We start from the raw sequence: 18,420 nt of genomic DNA, 5'->3' as shown, positions 1-18,420 counted from the left end.
GTGCCATGAGACAGTAGCTAGCATGACAAAGTCACACTAGTTACTGTCATGCTTGAGGCTAGGGTGACCCTGGAGAACGGGGATCTCCATCCACTCATGTTTAATAGCGTGTGGCAGTTATATATAAACTTCTATGTACAAGATGATGTAACTTGAGACCATGGAAAATACTCATTGGGCCTCATTAGACGGACGGCGGTAAGGGTTTACCGGTACCAGTATTTTACCGGTACCGGTAAACCCTTACCGCCTTACTATGAGGTCCCTTTGCGGGTTGGAGACTTTTGCAGGCGTTAAAAACCAACCCGCAAAGGGACCAGGGAGCTAATTACGGTACCGCAATTTGCGGTGCCGTAATTAGCACCTTCCCCATTCCCATTATGCCCTATGGGGCAAGAATGGGAATGGGGAAGGGCAATGGGGGAAGGGGGAATTACCGCCCCACCAACCTTGGAATAGGGCGGTAATTCCCCTTTCCACCAAGGCGGTGCCAGTATTTTACCGGCATGGACCAAGGTGCTAAAAGCACCTTGGTCCACCGCCGTCCGTGTAATGTCTATTAACATGATTTATGAATACATGCATGCCACACAAAAAAACATGAGAACCAGGCTGTGGGTGCACATGTTTTATGCAGGGAAAAACATTTCAAGTTGCAAGCTCCTAGCCAGCCATAAAAAGTCACTCACCACCTCAATTCTATACATAAAGACAGCACACAATTTCTTAAGCACCCAGAGTCAACTGTGACACTAGCCAATGGCTAGTGGTGGATGTACATTTTGCACCTTGCTTCCAACCCACATTTCAGTGTGCCAATTCCTTTCATGTATTCTCCACTGAACCCTAATTCCTCCTTTCCTTTTGGGGGTCAAAATAACCTATGTCATTACGATCAGATGCTGAAACCGTTTGGGTGGTGGTTGGTTGTGTGCCGCATCCACAAAGAGAACTACCGAAGGAACAGCGCTGTGACTTGACAAACATTGATTAACACCCTCACGTAACATCATTGTCCATATGATATGAGTGAGTTTTTTTTTGCTTAGCGGACTGTGTGAGCTGTATGACTTCTATTGAAGCCAGAATAAAAGACCAGTTTACAACTCAGGCAAAACGTTGCCCCAGTTATAGTTGGTAGAAATATGGTTTGCCCCAGGTCTTGGTGCAAATATAGTTTGAAAACATAATCTGATTTTGCAATGCAGTGCAAAGGAGTTGTTTCTTACCTGTAACTCAATTTCTCCTGCGTTGGTATCTGTCATGGATTCACATGCTGTGAATTATTCCCGTCAGACTGGGACACCTCAGTAACTTTAACCTAGCGGTTTCTATGGAAAACTGACACCTTAGTGTCCTATCGACGTCCTTTTTGGGTGCTTTAGGCTACACCAATAGGACGTCTGGTATAAATCGCCCTGCCCCCGTGGCTTCCCTTCAGATTTTAACCTCCAAAGTAGAGTAAACTCGAATCACGGTTTGCCTGCAGGGGGAGGCCGGCAGGAGCATGTGAATCCATGAAAGATACCAACGCTGGAGGAATGGAGTTACAGGTAAGAAACTACTCCCTTCTCCAGCACTGGATCTTTCATGGATTCACATGCTGTGAATAGATTACATAGCAGTAAGACCAACCCTTGGAGGTGCATGAGGGGCAAACCAACCCCAGGCCATAACCACGAACATAAATAACATCCAACACATTCCTGATAACAGAACTAACAAGTGATAGAGTAAAACACAAACCCCGGAAGCTGCAGGGCTTACCTTATTGAAACAGGCGTTGAAGGATTGCCCGTCCCACCTGCACATCTTCCATATGTTGCTCACCCAGACAGTAGTGTCTGGTGAAGTTATGCGGCACTGCCCAATAAGCTGCCTGGCAAATGTCAATGAGCAGGATTCCAGCCCAGAGCGACGACGACGCTGTGGACCTTGTAGAATGGGCTTTAGGATTGCTCCTCAAGGGCTTGCCAGCCTTTTCGTGACAAAATGAAATTGTGGACAAGACCCAACGGCAAAGTCTTTGCTTGGAAATGGATTGTCCCTTGCTGGAAGGACCAAATGCCACTAACAGCTGTTTCGACTACCTGAAGTCTTGAGCACGGGCCAGATAAAACTTCAGTGCCCTCTTGACATCCAGGGAATGCAGGGCTCTCTCTGCCGGCGTGGTCGCCTTAGCGAAGAACAAGGGCAAGGCAATTGTAGCGTGTGTGTGAAACGCCGAAGGCACTTTTGCTATGAAGAGCGGATTAGAAGACATGAGAACCTTGTGTCTCATGAATCGCAGATACGGCGGGTCAAAGATGAGCGCCTGAAGCTCCGAAATCCTTCCGGCAGATGTGACTGCCATGAGAGGAACTTCAAGGACGCCGTCGACATGGGCTCAAACGGCGGTTTCATGAGAGCAGCAAGAACCACATTGAGACTGCAAACCTTTTCTCATGGGGAAATGTCTGAAAAAGTCCTTTCAGAAAATGCTTAAGCAATCCGTCACTAAACAGAGGAGTAGCATTGCGCGGTCTGGTGAATCTGGAAATGGCTGCTAAATGCACCTTGACTGAAGACAACGCCAGGCCACCCTGCAGCAGATGCAGCAGGCATGGAAGAACCTAGGCCGGAGAAACCTCCAATGGCCCCACTCCCGGCTGCTGTTCACACCAGGCACAGAATCTCACCCACTTTCTACTGTAAGAGATATTAGTGGAAGGCGCCCTTGCAGCCTACAGGATCCGATGGCACTCCTGTGAAATACATAGAGGATGACCGAACTGTGAGTGGTCAGGAGCCATGCAGCCAGGCTGAGAGATGCCGGATCGTGATGCCACACTCTCCCTTTGTCCTGCGATAGCAGATCCTGTTCCGTCCCCAGACGAAGCGACTCTTCCACCGCTAGATGAAGGAGATCTGAGAACCACATCTGTCTGGGCCAGAATGGGGCGACTAAGATTACTCTGCACAGGTATTTGCGCCCCCCCTGGATTGTCTGCCGAACCAGCAGAAAGTGGCAAACAAGCCAAGGGGGGGGAAACCCCCACCTCCTGAAGATCTGCGTCACCTGCTCCTTCTTCAGCGTCCACCCGTGCAACTGGTCCCCTTCTCTGCTGAGAGCGTCTGCCTGCTTGTGGACCCCCGGCAGATGGTAAGCCGTAATGTGAATTCCCTGAGCAATGGCCCAATGCCACACCTGCTGAGCCTCTCTGGACAGAAGCCCAGAATGCATGCCCCCCTGTTTCCTAAAATAGAACATTGTGGTGGTATTGTCCGTCAACACTCAAACCACCGCACCTTGGATGCAAGGGAGAAAGGATTTCAGGGCCCAGTGCACCGCTCTCAACTCCAGTACATTGATGTGCAACAATGCCTCCTCCCGAGACCACAGGCCCTGGACCTGCGACTGGTCGAGGGGCACCCCCAACCCACCTGGGAGGTGTCCGCCACTATCATGAACTGAAAATCCAGCTCCAGCAGGGGAATTCCCCGTACAAGATTGTCTGTGCCTACCCACCATCTCAGGGCTTCCACCAGTGCCTGGGAGATGACCCCCTTGTCAGACCATAACCCTCGACTCTGCAACCACCTGTCTGCGAGAAATTCATGCACCAGTCGCATGAACAAGCGAGAGCTAGGGATAAGCAGGATGCAGGAAGCCATGGAACCCAGCAGCGACATGTAACTGCGGACCGAGACCACAGTCCCTTGCCCCATTCGGCTGCTCTGGACTGCAACTTCACCACTGTCTCGTCCGAAGGATTCACCAGATTGTCCTGTGTGAGAAACTGAGCACTGAGAAAATCCAACTCCCTGGATGGCGTCAGAAAGGATTTTGCGAAGTTTAGTGCAAACCCCAGCCGTTGTAACAGGTTCATGGATGCCTGGAGAGATTCCAATGCCCTTTCCGGTGACAGCCCCGTACCAACCAGTCGTCCAGATACGGGTACACATGATGCCCTCCCAACCCCACCCTGCGGAGGAAGACAGTGACTGGAGCTAGGCATTTTGTGAACGTTCTAGGTGCAGACTTCAGCCAAAATGGGAGGACCTGGAACTGGTAATGATCGTCCCCAACCAGAAAGCGCGGGAACTTGCAATGGTTTGCCCTCATCAAGATGTGGAAGTAAGCGTCCTCCAAAACCAACGACGCCAGGAACACTCCCGGCTGCACCGGCCAGATCACATCCTGCAGCGTAAGCATCTTGAACTTCAGGCATTCCAGATTTTTGTTCAACGGCCGAAGAACTAGAATAGGCCTCCAATTTCCATTGGGCTTCTTTATGACAAAATGCTGGGAGTACACCCCCCGGCCCCATTCCGATACCAGGACTGGTTCTATCGCCCCTTTCGCCAACATGACTTCGACCTCCTGTCGCAAGACAGGCAAGTGTGGCTGCACCACGTGCACCGGTGGAATTGGGAGTGGAGGACGCCGAAACTCCACGAGTGCCCGAGACGTACCATATCCAGAACCCAGTGGTCCGTAATAATAAGATTCCACTCGTCAACGTGTCGCGATATACTCTGCCCCCAAGTTGATTGCCCACATGGCAGTCATTGGCGAGACTTAGGGCCTCATTACACGGATGGCGGTAAGAGTTTACCGGTACCGGTATTTTACCGGTACCGGTAAATCCTTACCGCCTTACTACGAGGTCCCTTTGCGGGTAGGGGAATTTAACGCCTGCTTTTTGCAGGCGTTAAAAACCAACCCGCAAAGGGACCCAGGGAGCTAATTACGGTACCGCAATTTGCGGTACCGTAATTAGCGCCTTCCCCATTCCCATAGAGCCCTATGGGGCAAAAATGGGAATGGGGAAGGGCAATGGTGGAAGGGGGAATTACCGCCCCGCCAACCTTGGAATGGGGCGGTAATTCCCCTTTCCGCCAAGGCGGTGCCGGTATTTTACCGGCATGAACCATGGCGCTAATAGCGCCATGGTTCACCGCCATCCGTGTAATGAGGCCCTTAGACTGCTGTCCCTTAGCAGCTGAGGAGGTAGGACCCTTCTTATGCTGCGCCTGATAGTCTTTGCTTTACTGCGCCGACTGGAACAAGCGCCTTAAGCCTTGGGAAGAGTAACCGGGGCGACTGCAACCTCGGTCACAGGAAGCGGCAAATCTGGCATTACCAGAGGCCCCTCGAAACGGTCAAAAGGGGCGAAAAGAACGTCCCGTTTGCAGAGCCCGCAGGGACTTCCCTGTCTCAGTGTCTTTGTTCATTCCCTTGAGTGCCTCATCGATTTTATCGCCAAAGAGCTACTCACCCTCACAGGGCATATCCACTACTTTATGCTTAAACTCTGGACGAAAGTCAGTGCAGCGCAGCCACGCCTGCCTCCAGAGAACAACACCATTATTTATTAGCTTGAAACCCGACTCTGGAAAGTCCACTGCAATGTTGATGCTGTGGTTGGAGGCCTTCTTCCCCTCTCGAACCAGCAGCATAGCCTCTTTGCGTTGTTGTTCTGGGAGATGCTCCAAGAGCGGGGCCAACCAGTGCCACATCTCCCTGTCATACCTGGCCATAATACAAGGCATAAATTAGTGTTTCAAAATTGATTAGTCAAAATTGCTAAATAATTTTATTTTAATTAGCAATCCAACATATACGAGTAGCAAATGTGCATATCCCTTTTTCCACCACGGCTCCCAGAATACATGTGACCCCTGTGCACCAACATAGGGCCTAGGACACTTGCCTCGATGCTAGAGCTATGATGAATGAGTTCCTTAGGACATAATGGGAACACTGCTGCCCTAGCAAAATCAACAGGGCTTCCCACTAGGGCCTTGCACATATAACACCCTCTAAGCTATTGGCAGAGCATTTAAATTGAATACTCATTAAGGATAGCCCACTAGTGTAACAATTATTTCTGATAAGTGTTCTCTTCACATTTCCTTCATATATTATGCAATAGCAAGCAGCCAGATTGTGTCAAGCATTGACTACAAGGAGGTGACCTTATCATATAGTACTTTTTGTTGTGTTCTATGTCTTGAATGAACATTTCCAAAACTCAGAGTATATTTATTTGCATCCTGGAACTTGTAGTTTTCCATTAAATAAAATGGAATAAGAAAGTAGCACACACTTCGTCTTTACGTGCATCGCTACAAAACTATTCTTGAAAACCAAACACCTATTTATAACTAGAGTTGGGACGATATGTGATTATGTCTAGGTTGCACATTGGTCTCCAATCATGGCTTCACAAATGAACTATATTTTGTGATCCTGGGCAAATTGTTTTATGTCACTGTGCATTTCATGCCAAAACGAAAAATTCCCCACATCCCTTCAGTTGACATATTGCACATCAGAGTTGTTTGCCTCTTGTCTTAATTATAGCAACTTCTTGTACTGTAACTTACCCCTTGCGTGTCAAATACTACCTGTGATGCCACGGTCTTTACCACTTCCTGTGATGTCAATACCTATGCAATTTAGCGGAATCTACATGTGTTTTGGCGCACAGTGCCATGCAAGTCATAAACCTGCCCTCAATGGAGGACAAACGTATATATCCTAATTGCCTATTGAGTTCCCCCAGAAAGCAGTAACATACATTAAAAGAAGACTATCATGCTCTGCACGTTTGCCCCTGACTGTGACATTTGGCAGTAATTTATTTTGATGTATTCATTGACTTGGTATGTGCAACCATTGCAGCATCATCTACCCCGAGCAGTGCAGACTTTCGCATGCATAAGTTCCTCAGCTTTTTGCATGCACACTCAGCTTTCTGCATGCATCACAGCTTTGCGCATACACACACACAATAGGCTCTCATGTGTGCATGTAAAATGCTATCACCTCCAAACACACAGCAGTCTGAGCGGCATTCATTGCTCGTAGGCAAAGAAGAGATGTACAGAGGGGGAAAATAGAAGACATTTGATTTATCAAACCATGTGAAATCGGAACAGATGAAAGAAGGGGAAGTTAAAAAGGTTATAGAGAGGGATAAAATAGAGAGAAAAGCAAACACAGAGGGGGTAGAAAAGCAAGAAAGGGTGACAAAGGAACAAAAGTTTAATGAAAGGGAAAAATGCAAGGACTAGAGCAGAGAGAAAGACAGTTAAAAGAAGGGCCTATTCATTTATTCCCATCATGCAAGCAGCCCCGTCAATATTTATTTAGGGCTAGTTTTGCTTACAAGGAAGGACCAGAAACACTGACGGGCTCCCACACTCTCCAGTTTCCATCTGTCAGCGTTTGGGTTCACCAGCAGCCGGAGACTCCGCTTTTCCATGTGCTGTCCTGGAGCTGGGTGACTGAAATTACAAAACGCACTAATCTTCTCTGAAATCATGTCGCAGTTAGTGCGACATGATTTACAAAATGAAAAGCAAATAATCATTATTACATCATGAATCGCAATGAAATACTGCTTATTTTATGCCTTGTAATGGCAAAAGAATTCGCCGCTTTCACTGTCGTAGCGCCCACAGTGAGGACTTTCTTCCCAAAAGCATCTTGTTTTCTGGCCTCACTGTCCGGGGGCGTAACACACTTCTATTGGCTCCTCGCCTTCCGACTAGCCGCCGCTGAAATCACCGATTCCAGCATGGGCTGAGACATGAGGCACTTGGGGGGGTTAATTCAGGTGCCTTAAACTTCTTCTCCAGACACCCCTTCACGGCTGGTTCTGAAAAAGGATGGCGTATCATGCACAGGCCTTTCTGCCACACATGGTCCAAAATGGGGACCGAGAAGACTGCCTTCCGTCGCTTCCCCATGTGATCCAAGAGAAAACAGTCTTTTCGCTCCTCCTCAGGAGCGAGGCCAAATTCTTGGCAAATTGACAAGGGGGTTCCTGGGAGTCTCTCTGCCAGACATTAGTCCTGGTTACGAGAGACTTACCCAGAGTCTTTAGCACACTATCTTTCACAGAGAAAAAATATCCCAAACATATCAGTCTAAGTTACTAGGGGAATCCAAACGTGGACCCCTTGCTCACTATTCTTAGAGAGGCACAGCTACACCCTACTGATGAGGTTCAACCAGACCAAAACACGTGTCTGGGGTTGCTGTTGGTACTCTTGTTCAGAGGAGAATTGTCTAGCATTTTGGTGCTGGACTGCCCCAGGGCAGGACAAAGACTGATATGTTTGGGATATTTCTCCTCTGTGAAAGATTGTGAGCTAAAGACTCTGGGTAAGGCTCTTGTAACCAGGACTCATGTCTGGCAGAGAGTCTCCCAGGACCCCCCTTGTTATCTGCAAATTCTTGGCAAGCTTTCGCCATTATAGCGTGAAATGCCCCAATATCATCCGGTGGAGATGGCTGAGCCGGGCTACTAAGGGGTTCCACCTCCGGTTTTGTATCCCATGTATCGTCTCTCCTTGGGCGACAATGACACCATCGACAGCGTGTCTCGAGGGCTGCTCTCCGAATCGACCAGCTCCCCTTCCTCTGGATGCCTTTGTGGAAGGCCCAACCCAACGACGAGGGCAATGGCAGCCGCACCAGAGGTGAATTCCTGGGGAGACTTGGGCGAGGAGCATCAACAGGCCCACTGCGCACCACTGGAGCCACTGGGCTCGGAGCCGCTGGAAGTCATGCATCCAATTGTCCCAACAGCGACTGGAGCGTATTTAACACCTGCATGGACAGCAGAGAGTGAGGGTTCACCAACGAGTACAGGGGCGCCCCATCCCCACTCGACGTAGACAGACCTGCCTCCTGCAGACCCAGCGCCGATGGATTGAAACCTGGTTCATGCTCCTCCTCCAGACCCGAGGACACTGAATATGAAGCCGGATCTTGTTGAATGTCCACCGGGAGCAACGGCCCCAGACTGCCACAGATATCCCATCGGCAACAAACCACCATCCGTCTCCAGCTGCACTGCCAACAGCAATTGCGGGCCACTGACAGTCACGGCCGTAGACAGAGCCGAGGACACCCCCGTCGACGAAGGGAGTGAGGATTACACCACAATCGTCGACGACAGAACCTTGGTCGATGACCTTGTCATTGGTACTAAGGCCTGCACAGGCCTGGTCTTCTCCAGCGACGGAGGACGCGTGATTTAAGTGCCAGAATGGTGTTTGGATGAATTTAGGCTGGAAGAGGACCTATGCCGGTCCTTAGACGACGAGTGCTTCGAAGGGGACTCTCTCACCCTCGCCTTCTTCTCCACCGACGCAGACTTTTCGGGCCTATCACTCGACCCCTTGGACTTGTCCGGTCTTGCTGACTTGGACAGCAAAGAGCTACTCACCTTTGGACCGATGCGACCTGGATTCAGAGGAACCACCTCTCCCCACCTCCGACGCTAGCACCTCTGTGTGTTGCTTCTTGGCGGGGGGTTCCGCGGACACCGCCCTCCGCTATGTAGAATCCTTCACCGCCAGAGCAAAAGACTTGCTTCCCCGGGACGAAACCTTCGAACCCGAGTAAGTGCCCTCGTTGAGCCAACAAATCAGCCGCCGGTTGCAGTTTTTCCGCGTTTTCTCAGAAAACCCACGACAGATCTGACAGGCGTCAGCCGAATGATTGGGGTAAAGACAATACAGGCAATCAGCATGGCTGTCCCCCTCGAACAACATCATTAGGTCGCAGGTTGCACAAGGCCTAAACCGCGTTTTCTTCTGGGCCACAGACGACATGATGGCCGAAGTACAAAAAGCATGTGTAGAACACGAAGAGTAGACACAAGGTGATCCCAACTGTTTGGAGACGGTTGAAATCTGAAGGGAAGCCAGGGGGGGGGCAGGGCTATGTATACCAGACGTCCTATTGGTGTAGCCTGAAGCACCCAAAAAAGACATCGATGGGACACTAAGGTGTCGAAGTTTTCCAGAGGAAAACGCTAGGTTAAAATTACTGAGGTTTTCCAGCCTCACAACGGGAAATATTCACAGCACGTGAATCCATGAAAGATCCAATGCTGGAGAAATTATATAGCCATTTTTTTGGTCTCTGGCTAAATTGCATTCTGTTAGTTGTAGTCTCCCACGCAAGATGGAAGACAATACTGCTACAATATTATTTCTGTAAGGATTTCTCTATTTGTCCAAGTGCTTCCCAGTAATATTTTGGGTAGTTTTCAAGTAATCTCTACAACACAGAATATTGTTGGAAGCCGGCATGAGAGTGAAGAGGGGAGGGCAAGTGAGCCATGAAGTTTAGCCAAGGATGTGGGAAGAGAGGTTGCTGGCCTGGAGGGATTGTATTCTCTGGTCACGGCCATGCACTGATTAGGTCTAATGTCTTACTCCTACTGCCTCGAACCGACGAGACTCTACTTAGATCACACTATAATTAAGGCAATCCAAGAGTAGGGGCACTTTGCCTTATCTGCGCCAGGCCCAATCTGTGCCCTGATGACCTTTCAACAAGCGTCTGACAGCCGGGGCATTATATAGTTATGTAGCTCGGTTTATGTTTAAAAATAATAAAAGGACTGCTTGTGGATACATTTCTTTCAACAGTGTAACTGTAACAAAGCGGCCTCCTTGGACACTCAGGTAGGTTACTTCAGTTGAGCTTTATTACAAGCCTCTTCAAGATGTTCATGTGCGGAGCAGATGCTTAGACACTAACTCTGGTGAGCGAGCTCAGATGAGCAAGTCATCCAGGTAGGGAAAGACATCGATGCCTTCCCTCCTGAGGTGAGCCACTACCACTGGAAGCAGTTTGGTGAAAGACCGAACAGCAGGACCATGAACCGGTTGTGCTATTGGCCCACTATGAACCTAAAGTACTTCCTTTGCTTTAGATAATCGGCACATGGAAGTAGGTGTCCTGGAGATCCAGGGAAACCAACTAGTCCTGCAGATCGAGGGCTTGCAGGATCTGAACTAGAGTAACCATCTTGAACTTGTCCTTGAATAAGATTAAGTTCAGCAGCCGCAGATCCAGAATGGGGCACAAGCCTCAGTCCATTTCCGGCCCCACCAAATAAGTGGAGTACCACCCCCTTGCCCAGAGCATGGAACCAGTTTTATCATGTTTTTCGCCAGAAGCTGATGGACCTCCTCTAAGAGGATTGGATCCAGAGACAAATGGGTGGCCAGAGGACTGTGGTACAGTGGGTGCTGGAAAAACGGGAGGCAATAACCCTGACGGATGACCTGTAAGGCCTAAGCGTTGGACGTTGTCTCTCACCATTCCGTGCTAAACAAGGAGAGCCTCCATCCCACCAGTGACAAGTGAAGAAGCCCGTCACTGAGGTTTAGCACCCTGGGGGCGGGGGGGGCAGAGGGATCAACGGCCACTTCAACACCTCCCCGCTGGGTACCCCTTCCTCAACATCTCGGGAAGCACCTGCCTTGGCCCCTTCCAAGGGAAGGTTGTCCACGCACCATCTGGGCAAAGGCGGGAAAGGGGCGAAATCCCCTGCCCCGAGAAGAGGGCTGCGTTGAACACTGCTGGACTGCAAGTCCTAAAGACTTAGTAGTCACCTTATACGACTGAACCTTCTGGAGAGAGTCGTCAGCATTGCTCCCAAAAAGGTTCTGCCCATCTAAAGGCAAGTCTAACAGCCTTGTCTGTATGTCAACAGAAAACCCTGACGTTCACAGCCAAGAATGGCACCTGACCACTGTGCTAGTGGCCATGGACCTGCCCACGCAATCTGCAGTGTCCAGACCAGATTGCAGCATCTGAGGTTTCGCCTCCTTGACTTTCAAGACAAGGGACAGAAACCCATCCCTCATCTCTCCCTGGACGTACTCCACTGCATTGGCTATTGACGGCCATAGGCAAAAGGAGAATTTCTCCATGGCACAAGAGGCTTTCATGGCCCGCAGTGCTAGACTGCTTGAAGCAAACACCTTCTTGCCCCACACGTCAAACCTCTTACTCCCGCTGTCCGGAGGAAGAGACGGAAAGGCGGAGGTCTTCAGGTTCACTGTCGCAGCCTGAACCACCAGGCTTTCAGGTGAAGCGTGGGCAGAAAGGAAAGCTGGGTCCAACGAAGCGGGACAGTGCTACATCGCCAGGTCCCTGTCTACTGCCGAAACAGATGCAGGTGTTTCCAAGACTTCCAATACCGGGTCCTCCACTGCCACATTAAAGGGCAGAATCGTTTTCTTCTTTGGGCATCCTCCAGAATGTCAGAGCTCATATTGAACTCTGGACCTGGACAGAGCATAGAACCCTAGAGTATCGGCCACCTTGGCCATCAGGTGCTGGAAGGTGGCATGAGGCTTACCTGGGGTGGGAGCTGGTAAAATGTCCAACTCGAAGGGAAGTGCCTATGCGGCTGGGCCCTTGCAGGAACTCTGTCAGGTTGGTTCCATGTGTTAATATCCCTGCAAACATATCAGCATACAAAAATATCACCACATCTTTGCACCGATATTATTTTTAAAGGAGCAGGGTACACCCCCGCAACCCCTTCGCCCAAAAACACCAAAAATGATCCCCCAAAAATATTGCCTATGTAGTGATATCGCCAGGTCCAGTACATCCTCACCTCCCCCATAAAATTCCTCTGGTAAGTCTTTCGCTTCCCTAGAACCCATGGGTTCAAGTCCGAAAAGGGACCTGGTTTCATAGAAGTGCTACATCTTTGACATAAAGGCGTCCCTAGGGAGTGGGACTAATTCCTGGAGAGCAGTGGAGTCCACATCGGCAATAAGCGCTGACGACATCGAAGACAACGCCATTGCCAGATCTGCAGCTGCTGGGCCTGGTTGCACTGAGAGACCTTGCTCTCCTTCTGGACCAGGCCCGAGTCCTTTGGCATGCGGGAGTGGTCCTCTGATGAAACCCTATCGGTTGCAGAAGGCGCTGTGGGACCCTTCGGCGTCGCAGTCAAAGCTGACAGCGCTGCTGCCTGTGCCACAGGTGCGGAGGCCTGCGCCGCGGGCGCCTTGGCGAAGATGCCAATCATCTTCTGGTGGAAGCGCTCCCATACCCCCGGCGTGGAGGACTTGGTCGGAAAAGGCACCTGTGCCGACCACCAGCGGCGCCTTGGCAAAGATGTCAAGCATCTTCTGGTGGAAGCACCCCCATACCTCCGGCTTGAAGGACTCGGTCGGAAAAGGCACCTGTCCTGACTGCTCGGGGGAACCCTTAGAGTGTTGGCTATTTTATTTGAAGAGTAAGAAGAAAGGCGATGAGAGGACTCCCTCTGGGAGCATGACCTCTTCCGATGCTGCTGCTGCTTCTCCTTTTCCTACTCCACTTGCAGAGCCACCCGACCCCGAGAGCGTCGATCCGCCATGTGCAACTATGACCGAGAATGTGGAACTTCGCCCTTTGCCTTGCGGACCGACAAGAAGATCTTTGCTGCCCGTTCCCTTAAGGCATTTGGGTGCATGGACTAACAGGACCCACAATCCTGGGTGTCGTGGTCCTCGCCCAAGCAGCGCAAGTAGATCTGAAGCGGATCCGAGACCGACATCTGCCGGCCGCAATCTGCATACAGCCTGAACCCGGTGGCCTTTCGACGTATTCGGCATTATGTTTTTTAAAACCAAGAAGTTCGATGAGCATATAGCTGATTAGCAAACAGAGTGCGCAGAGAAAAGGAACTGAGATCATGGCGTACCACTTTATATGCTGGCCCCGATGTAATATCCGGCGGGTGGAGTTGCTGGACGTAAGAGACGCGGAACAGCGCTGAACCGCCTGGAGGCAGAAATGTTTCAAGACTGCGCTGGGATAGGTATATCATAGATGAGAAATCTGTGGCAGGAAAGAACCCATTAGAAATAGACATCCTTCTGTATTGCTCAACCGCCGAGCCAAATGAACACAGGCAGAGTTGAACTGCAGAAAATTAAAGCAGGCATTCCCTGTGATACCAGTATCTCGTCCAAAACAAAAGGGAAAAATTCTTGGGCAGTAAAGCGAAGGATAAATCTTGCCTCGCAATCACGGTCATGTAGGCACCAGGCACAATCTAGTGTACAGCAGTGACATCAAGTGGACTGGTGGTAATCAACGTTGCTGCCTGTGAAAATCGGCGGGTGCCCCCACATTACAAGTTCACAGCTATGATGGAGGTAATGGTGGTGAATTTACTCAAATATCGCTGGTGTTATTTCAGTAAATCTGCATCCATCATGTAAAAACATCTTGCATATGGTATGGAAAGTGTAAGTAATGTAATTTAAGGAGGGCATCATAGCGCTACTGTACAGTGTTTTAGAATGCAGGGAAATATTAATGCCCCTTTCTCTGCATTACACTGCAAAGGGGTGGGCATATTCACACACTTTGTGGGCCTCCGTGCAGACATTTTTTCCTGTAGTGAAATGATGGGTCTGAGATTTCCTTTATTAAAAGAAACAAATGCTTAAAAAGTTCTGGGGACTTTTGTTTTTAACAATTTAAATAACTGCATCTCTTAGGTTGGAATAGTATCAGTGGTGGTATGCCTATGGACTAATGCCCAAGCTAAACACTCACAGTGGATCTAATGTACAGTATTTCTAAAATACTGGTCGTTTTATCATTACTGCCACACCCGTAAAGAGGCCTAGCCAAGGTTATGGTATGTGCAACAGTGTGAAGCAAATACACCTAAAGCCCAGTCAAGAAATAACATGTGCATTGTTAACACTTCAGTGTGAAGCAGTGAGACCTACTGACCAGTCAGAATAAGGCAATGACAGTACTGACCAGTCAAAAGGTGCTGTGAACTGTTGCGTCATTGACGCGCTCAAACGCCAAGCTGTAAGGGACTATTGATGGGATTTATTTAAAGAGAGGAGAGGGGGACTTACGATTTGGCTTCAGCTGCAATACCTTCTGGAAGTATCGAGGAGGGAGGAAGCCATCACCGTCCCCAGGGGTCAGGATGACCCCATTGGCTGATGAGTAAAACTTCAGTCCATCTGCAGGAAAGAAATGTATGATGAAGTAGGAAGGACACCGTGCCTTTGATATGAAGCATACCCTGAACACGTACTTTCACAAACTTCGCACCTTTCAAGCACTCTACACACAAACACAGCTTCTTTCATTCAAAGTGTACCCAAGCCACTCAAGTAGAAGAGGGGTGAGAAAGATCTTGTTTTTAGGCAGTCTAAGGGGGCACGTTGTTGCAGGGATATAACTCAAGACAGAAAAGGTGATTAATGAGACTCTTTTAAAAGACATTGAAATTGGCGACTGACTGGCTGAGGAGAGGCAGGTGGGGAGCCAGCACGGCGAAAAACCTGAATTGGGAGGTTGTACGTGGGGGTTTCAGTACAATGAGGCCCGGGTAGGGTTACGGGAGGCAGTGAAATGTGTTCAGTAGGGAAAAGCAAGGCCATGTCCTGATTTAAATGTCAGAATGAGGAGCTTGAAAAGTAGAAGGATCGCTGATATGTTGATCAATAATCGACTTGTCTGAACAGAGAAGAGGAGTTGGATAGGGTATGGAGATAATGGAAAAATTGAACACATTGAGAAACACATTAGTATAGTTGCTGATCAAGGAAGAGGTTGTTGCAGCAGTCTATTTTGCCGGTTTTTTCAAGGTCACCTTCACCAGTTCATATCCAAGAGGTTTGTAACAGGGCTCTCTTCAGTAAAGGACTGTACACGCTACCCCCTTTTATAAGCATCATTGCCCTCACCTCAAATGCTGACTTGCATTAGGATAACCATCTTGCGTTTCCACAATTTAAGGAATGTTGACTGTGTGAGAGCCACCCCGCAAGTGACAGGGAGAACCTTGCCTTTGCGAGTAACATATGCAGGTTATTTACCAGGAAAACACGAATGGCATTTGGAGGTACCCCATGCGAGCCAACATAGCATATGGTGAGTCCAGGTACCACAGATCTCATTAGGTACGAGACTATTGCAACCAGTTGAAGAGGCAGAGTAGGGAATACCGGGGTAGAAGGTGAAGTTTCACAGACAGGACAGAAAGGGTAACCATCAAATTCACCAGCCAGACCCGTCCAAGTGGCTCAGGCCCTCATGGTCATTTATAGGCACCAGTAGGGGTCTGGGTGCCACAGCCTGAGATGGGACCCAAAGCCATAAGGCCTCGAAGCAAGAGCCTCTTCAAGATCAACAACCAGGACAAAATACAGGAAACCATAGTACACATAGAAGACCTATATGTCAGGAAACGGCAGGAAACGGCAGGATGTCCCTCGACGGAGAGACTTTATATAGTTCTCATATACTGAGAGACTGTCTACCACTACTTCAAGAAACGTATTGCTTTTTCCAGAGACTTGATCATCTCTTAAACTCTGAGGAAAAAATATTCAGAGTATTTGGTTTTATTATCTTGAGTTGAACCGGTTATTTATTTAGGTTCGTAAACCTTTTGATTACACCCGCCACTTTTCTGTGTCAGTGTCTCATTGCTTTAGCTCTGCTACGTGACAGGAGTTTTAGCAAGTGATAGTGAGACGAGGGTGCTGTTGTGGTGACAGCTAGGGTTTACTTTCATAGTTGAAGTCAACGGTAAGGTTTTGGGCTTGGGGAAAGGGGATGATGACGTCTTGAAGAAAGGAGACGGGGAAAGGTAATATTTTGAGAGAAGTTGGCGGGGGACTAAAAGATCTCGGTTTTGGCATCAGACCATGTGTGGTGCCTTTGATGGAAGTTACATGTGTGAGGCTAGGGGATGGGAGTGGAGTGATCCTGAGGGCCAGAGACCACCAGCCGCTATGTGATACAGACCCCAGAGGCAGTACAGGTTGCATCCTCTGGGTTCCCCACCCCATCTATAGCCTCCTCTTTTCGAGAACTTCTGCTGCCCTGCGAACACTGTTTTTGACTGGGGCTTTTATATAGGAATGATACATTTACGAACAAGATGCAATTCTCTTGTGAAATAGTCCCTGTGGAAGTGCACCAGAAGCACTGCGCACCTAAGGAATCATACTTGTCGAACACAAGATATATTCCCAAGCATTATCAAGTAGAATACTTAAGTTCCCACACATAGGTCCAACTACTGGAGTATTGCAGGACGCCTGCCACCTATCAAAACACATAATTGGGTACCAGGTTGAAGAGTCTGGGAGGACCAACAAACGAACTTAATGATATCGGCCACTACTGAGAAAGACACAGAATTAATAAGTATGGGACACTATGAAAATCGTATTCTTTGTTTATGTGAACTAAATACAGCTGTGAAGCCTTCATTAGGTTGTGAGTTAAATGGCAATCCCTTGACGGTGGAATATAGTTTCAGAGTGGGATTTCATCCCTTGATTAGCTCGAGTCTAGCCCAGCCTCTTCACCCTGCCATTACGGTGCTGGCACAGTAGATGAAAGCCCCACCAGTTGGGTTTTTCTCTCGCAGTGTGAAGGGGGCAGGTGGTAATGAAACAAAATTTTCATCCCAGGCTCCACACGAACCAGACCAGAGCCCCAGTCTCCTCCTTGACCTCTAGTCAAACTTGCTTCCTTCTCCACAGAGGAGTTACATTTTGCCTTAACCATTAATAAAGGAATAGACAATGAGATGTTTGTCGCAGGATGCAGAGGAATGCAGGCAGACGATTCTTAGTACCACACACTCATTGTAAAGACCTTGCTACCTGAAAAATGAGCAGTTAATCTCCTTCGTACGCCTGTAAGACCAAGCCCTGACGCTCCAGTTGTGCTTGAGGAGACCGGTGATGTGCCATAGTTAAAACCGTGTGTGTCCATTGCTGTGCCACAGTTGAAATCTGACTGTTTTTCTTTGCTGCTGCCTAAGTTATATCTAGGCGTTTTCCTATTGCTCTTAAATGTAATGTAGGTGCTTCTATTGCATTGATATAGTTAAATCTGAGTGTGTCCATTGCTGTGCAAAAGTCAAATCTGAGTGCTTCCTTTTGCAGTTTCCATAGTTATATCTATGCGTTTTCCCATTGCTCTTCCTAAGTTAAATCTAGGTGTTTCTATTGCTGTGCCAAAGTTAAATCTAGGTGGTTTTCAACTGCTTTGACCTAGTTGAACCTGCGTGTCTTTCCATTGCTGTGCCACATTTAAATTGTTGCCCAAGTTGAATCTAAGTGTTTTCACATTGCTCTACCATAAATTGAATCTAGGTGATTTTCTAATTCTTCGTCCTAGTTGAATCTGAGTGTCTTCCCTTTGCTGTGCCAAATATGAATCTGGGTGGGCTCCGTCGGCGTGCCAGTTTTGATTCTGGGCGGTGTTCAATCAGTGTACCAAAGTTAAGTCTGAGTGTCTGCCTTTGCTGCATCAAAGTTAATTCTAGGGGTTTTCACATTGATCTTCTAAAGTAAATTCTAGGGGGTTTTCAACTGCTCCAACCTAGTTAAATCCAAGTGTTCTCCCTCACAGTGCCTAGACAATTTTCCATTACTGTACCAAAGTTAAATCAGAGTGTTTGCCATTGCTCTACCAAAGATGACTCTAGGTAATTTTTCCATTGCTGTTCCAAAGTTGAACCGGAGTGTCTTTCCATTGCTATGCCAAAGTTGATTCTAGGTGACTCTAGCTTTGACTATGACTCTAGCTTTACCTCCTCGCCCTGCCTTGCCGGC

At 48.7% G+C, this 18,420-nt stretch overlaps 1 protein-coding gene across 2 annotated transcripts in view; it reads right to left on the bottom strand.

Annotated features, from left to right (window-relative positions):
• TRPT1 (tRNA phosphotransferase 1) overlaps positions 1-18,420 on the bottom strand; it is a 281,545-nt gene that overhangs the window by 108,506 nt on the left and 154,619 nt on the right. The window contains exon 7 of one of the 2 annotated variants that reach the window (XM_069645097.1): positions 14,689-14,799. The exons of the other annotated variant lie outside the window; for it this stretch is intronic. Within the exon in view, the coding sequence (XP_069501198.1) occupies positions 14,689-14,799 (111 nt within the window). The remainder of the gene's footprint in view (positions 1-14,688; positions 14,800-18,420) is intronic. 2 annotated transcript variants of the gene reach the window in all.

This window comes from Ambystoma mexicanum, chromosome 2p (assembly GCF_040938575.1).
Source record: "Ambystoma mexicanum isolate Mex_15411 chromosome 2p, UKY_AmexF1_1, whole genome shotgun sequence".
Taxonomy (NCBI): Eukaryota; Metazoa; Chordata; class Amphibia; order Caudata; family Ambystomatidae; genus Ambystoma; species Ambystoma mexicanum.
Note: the sequence above shows the minus strand (reverse complement) of the source record. Positions and strands in the feature narration are given on the sequence as shown.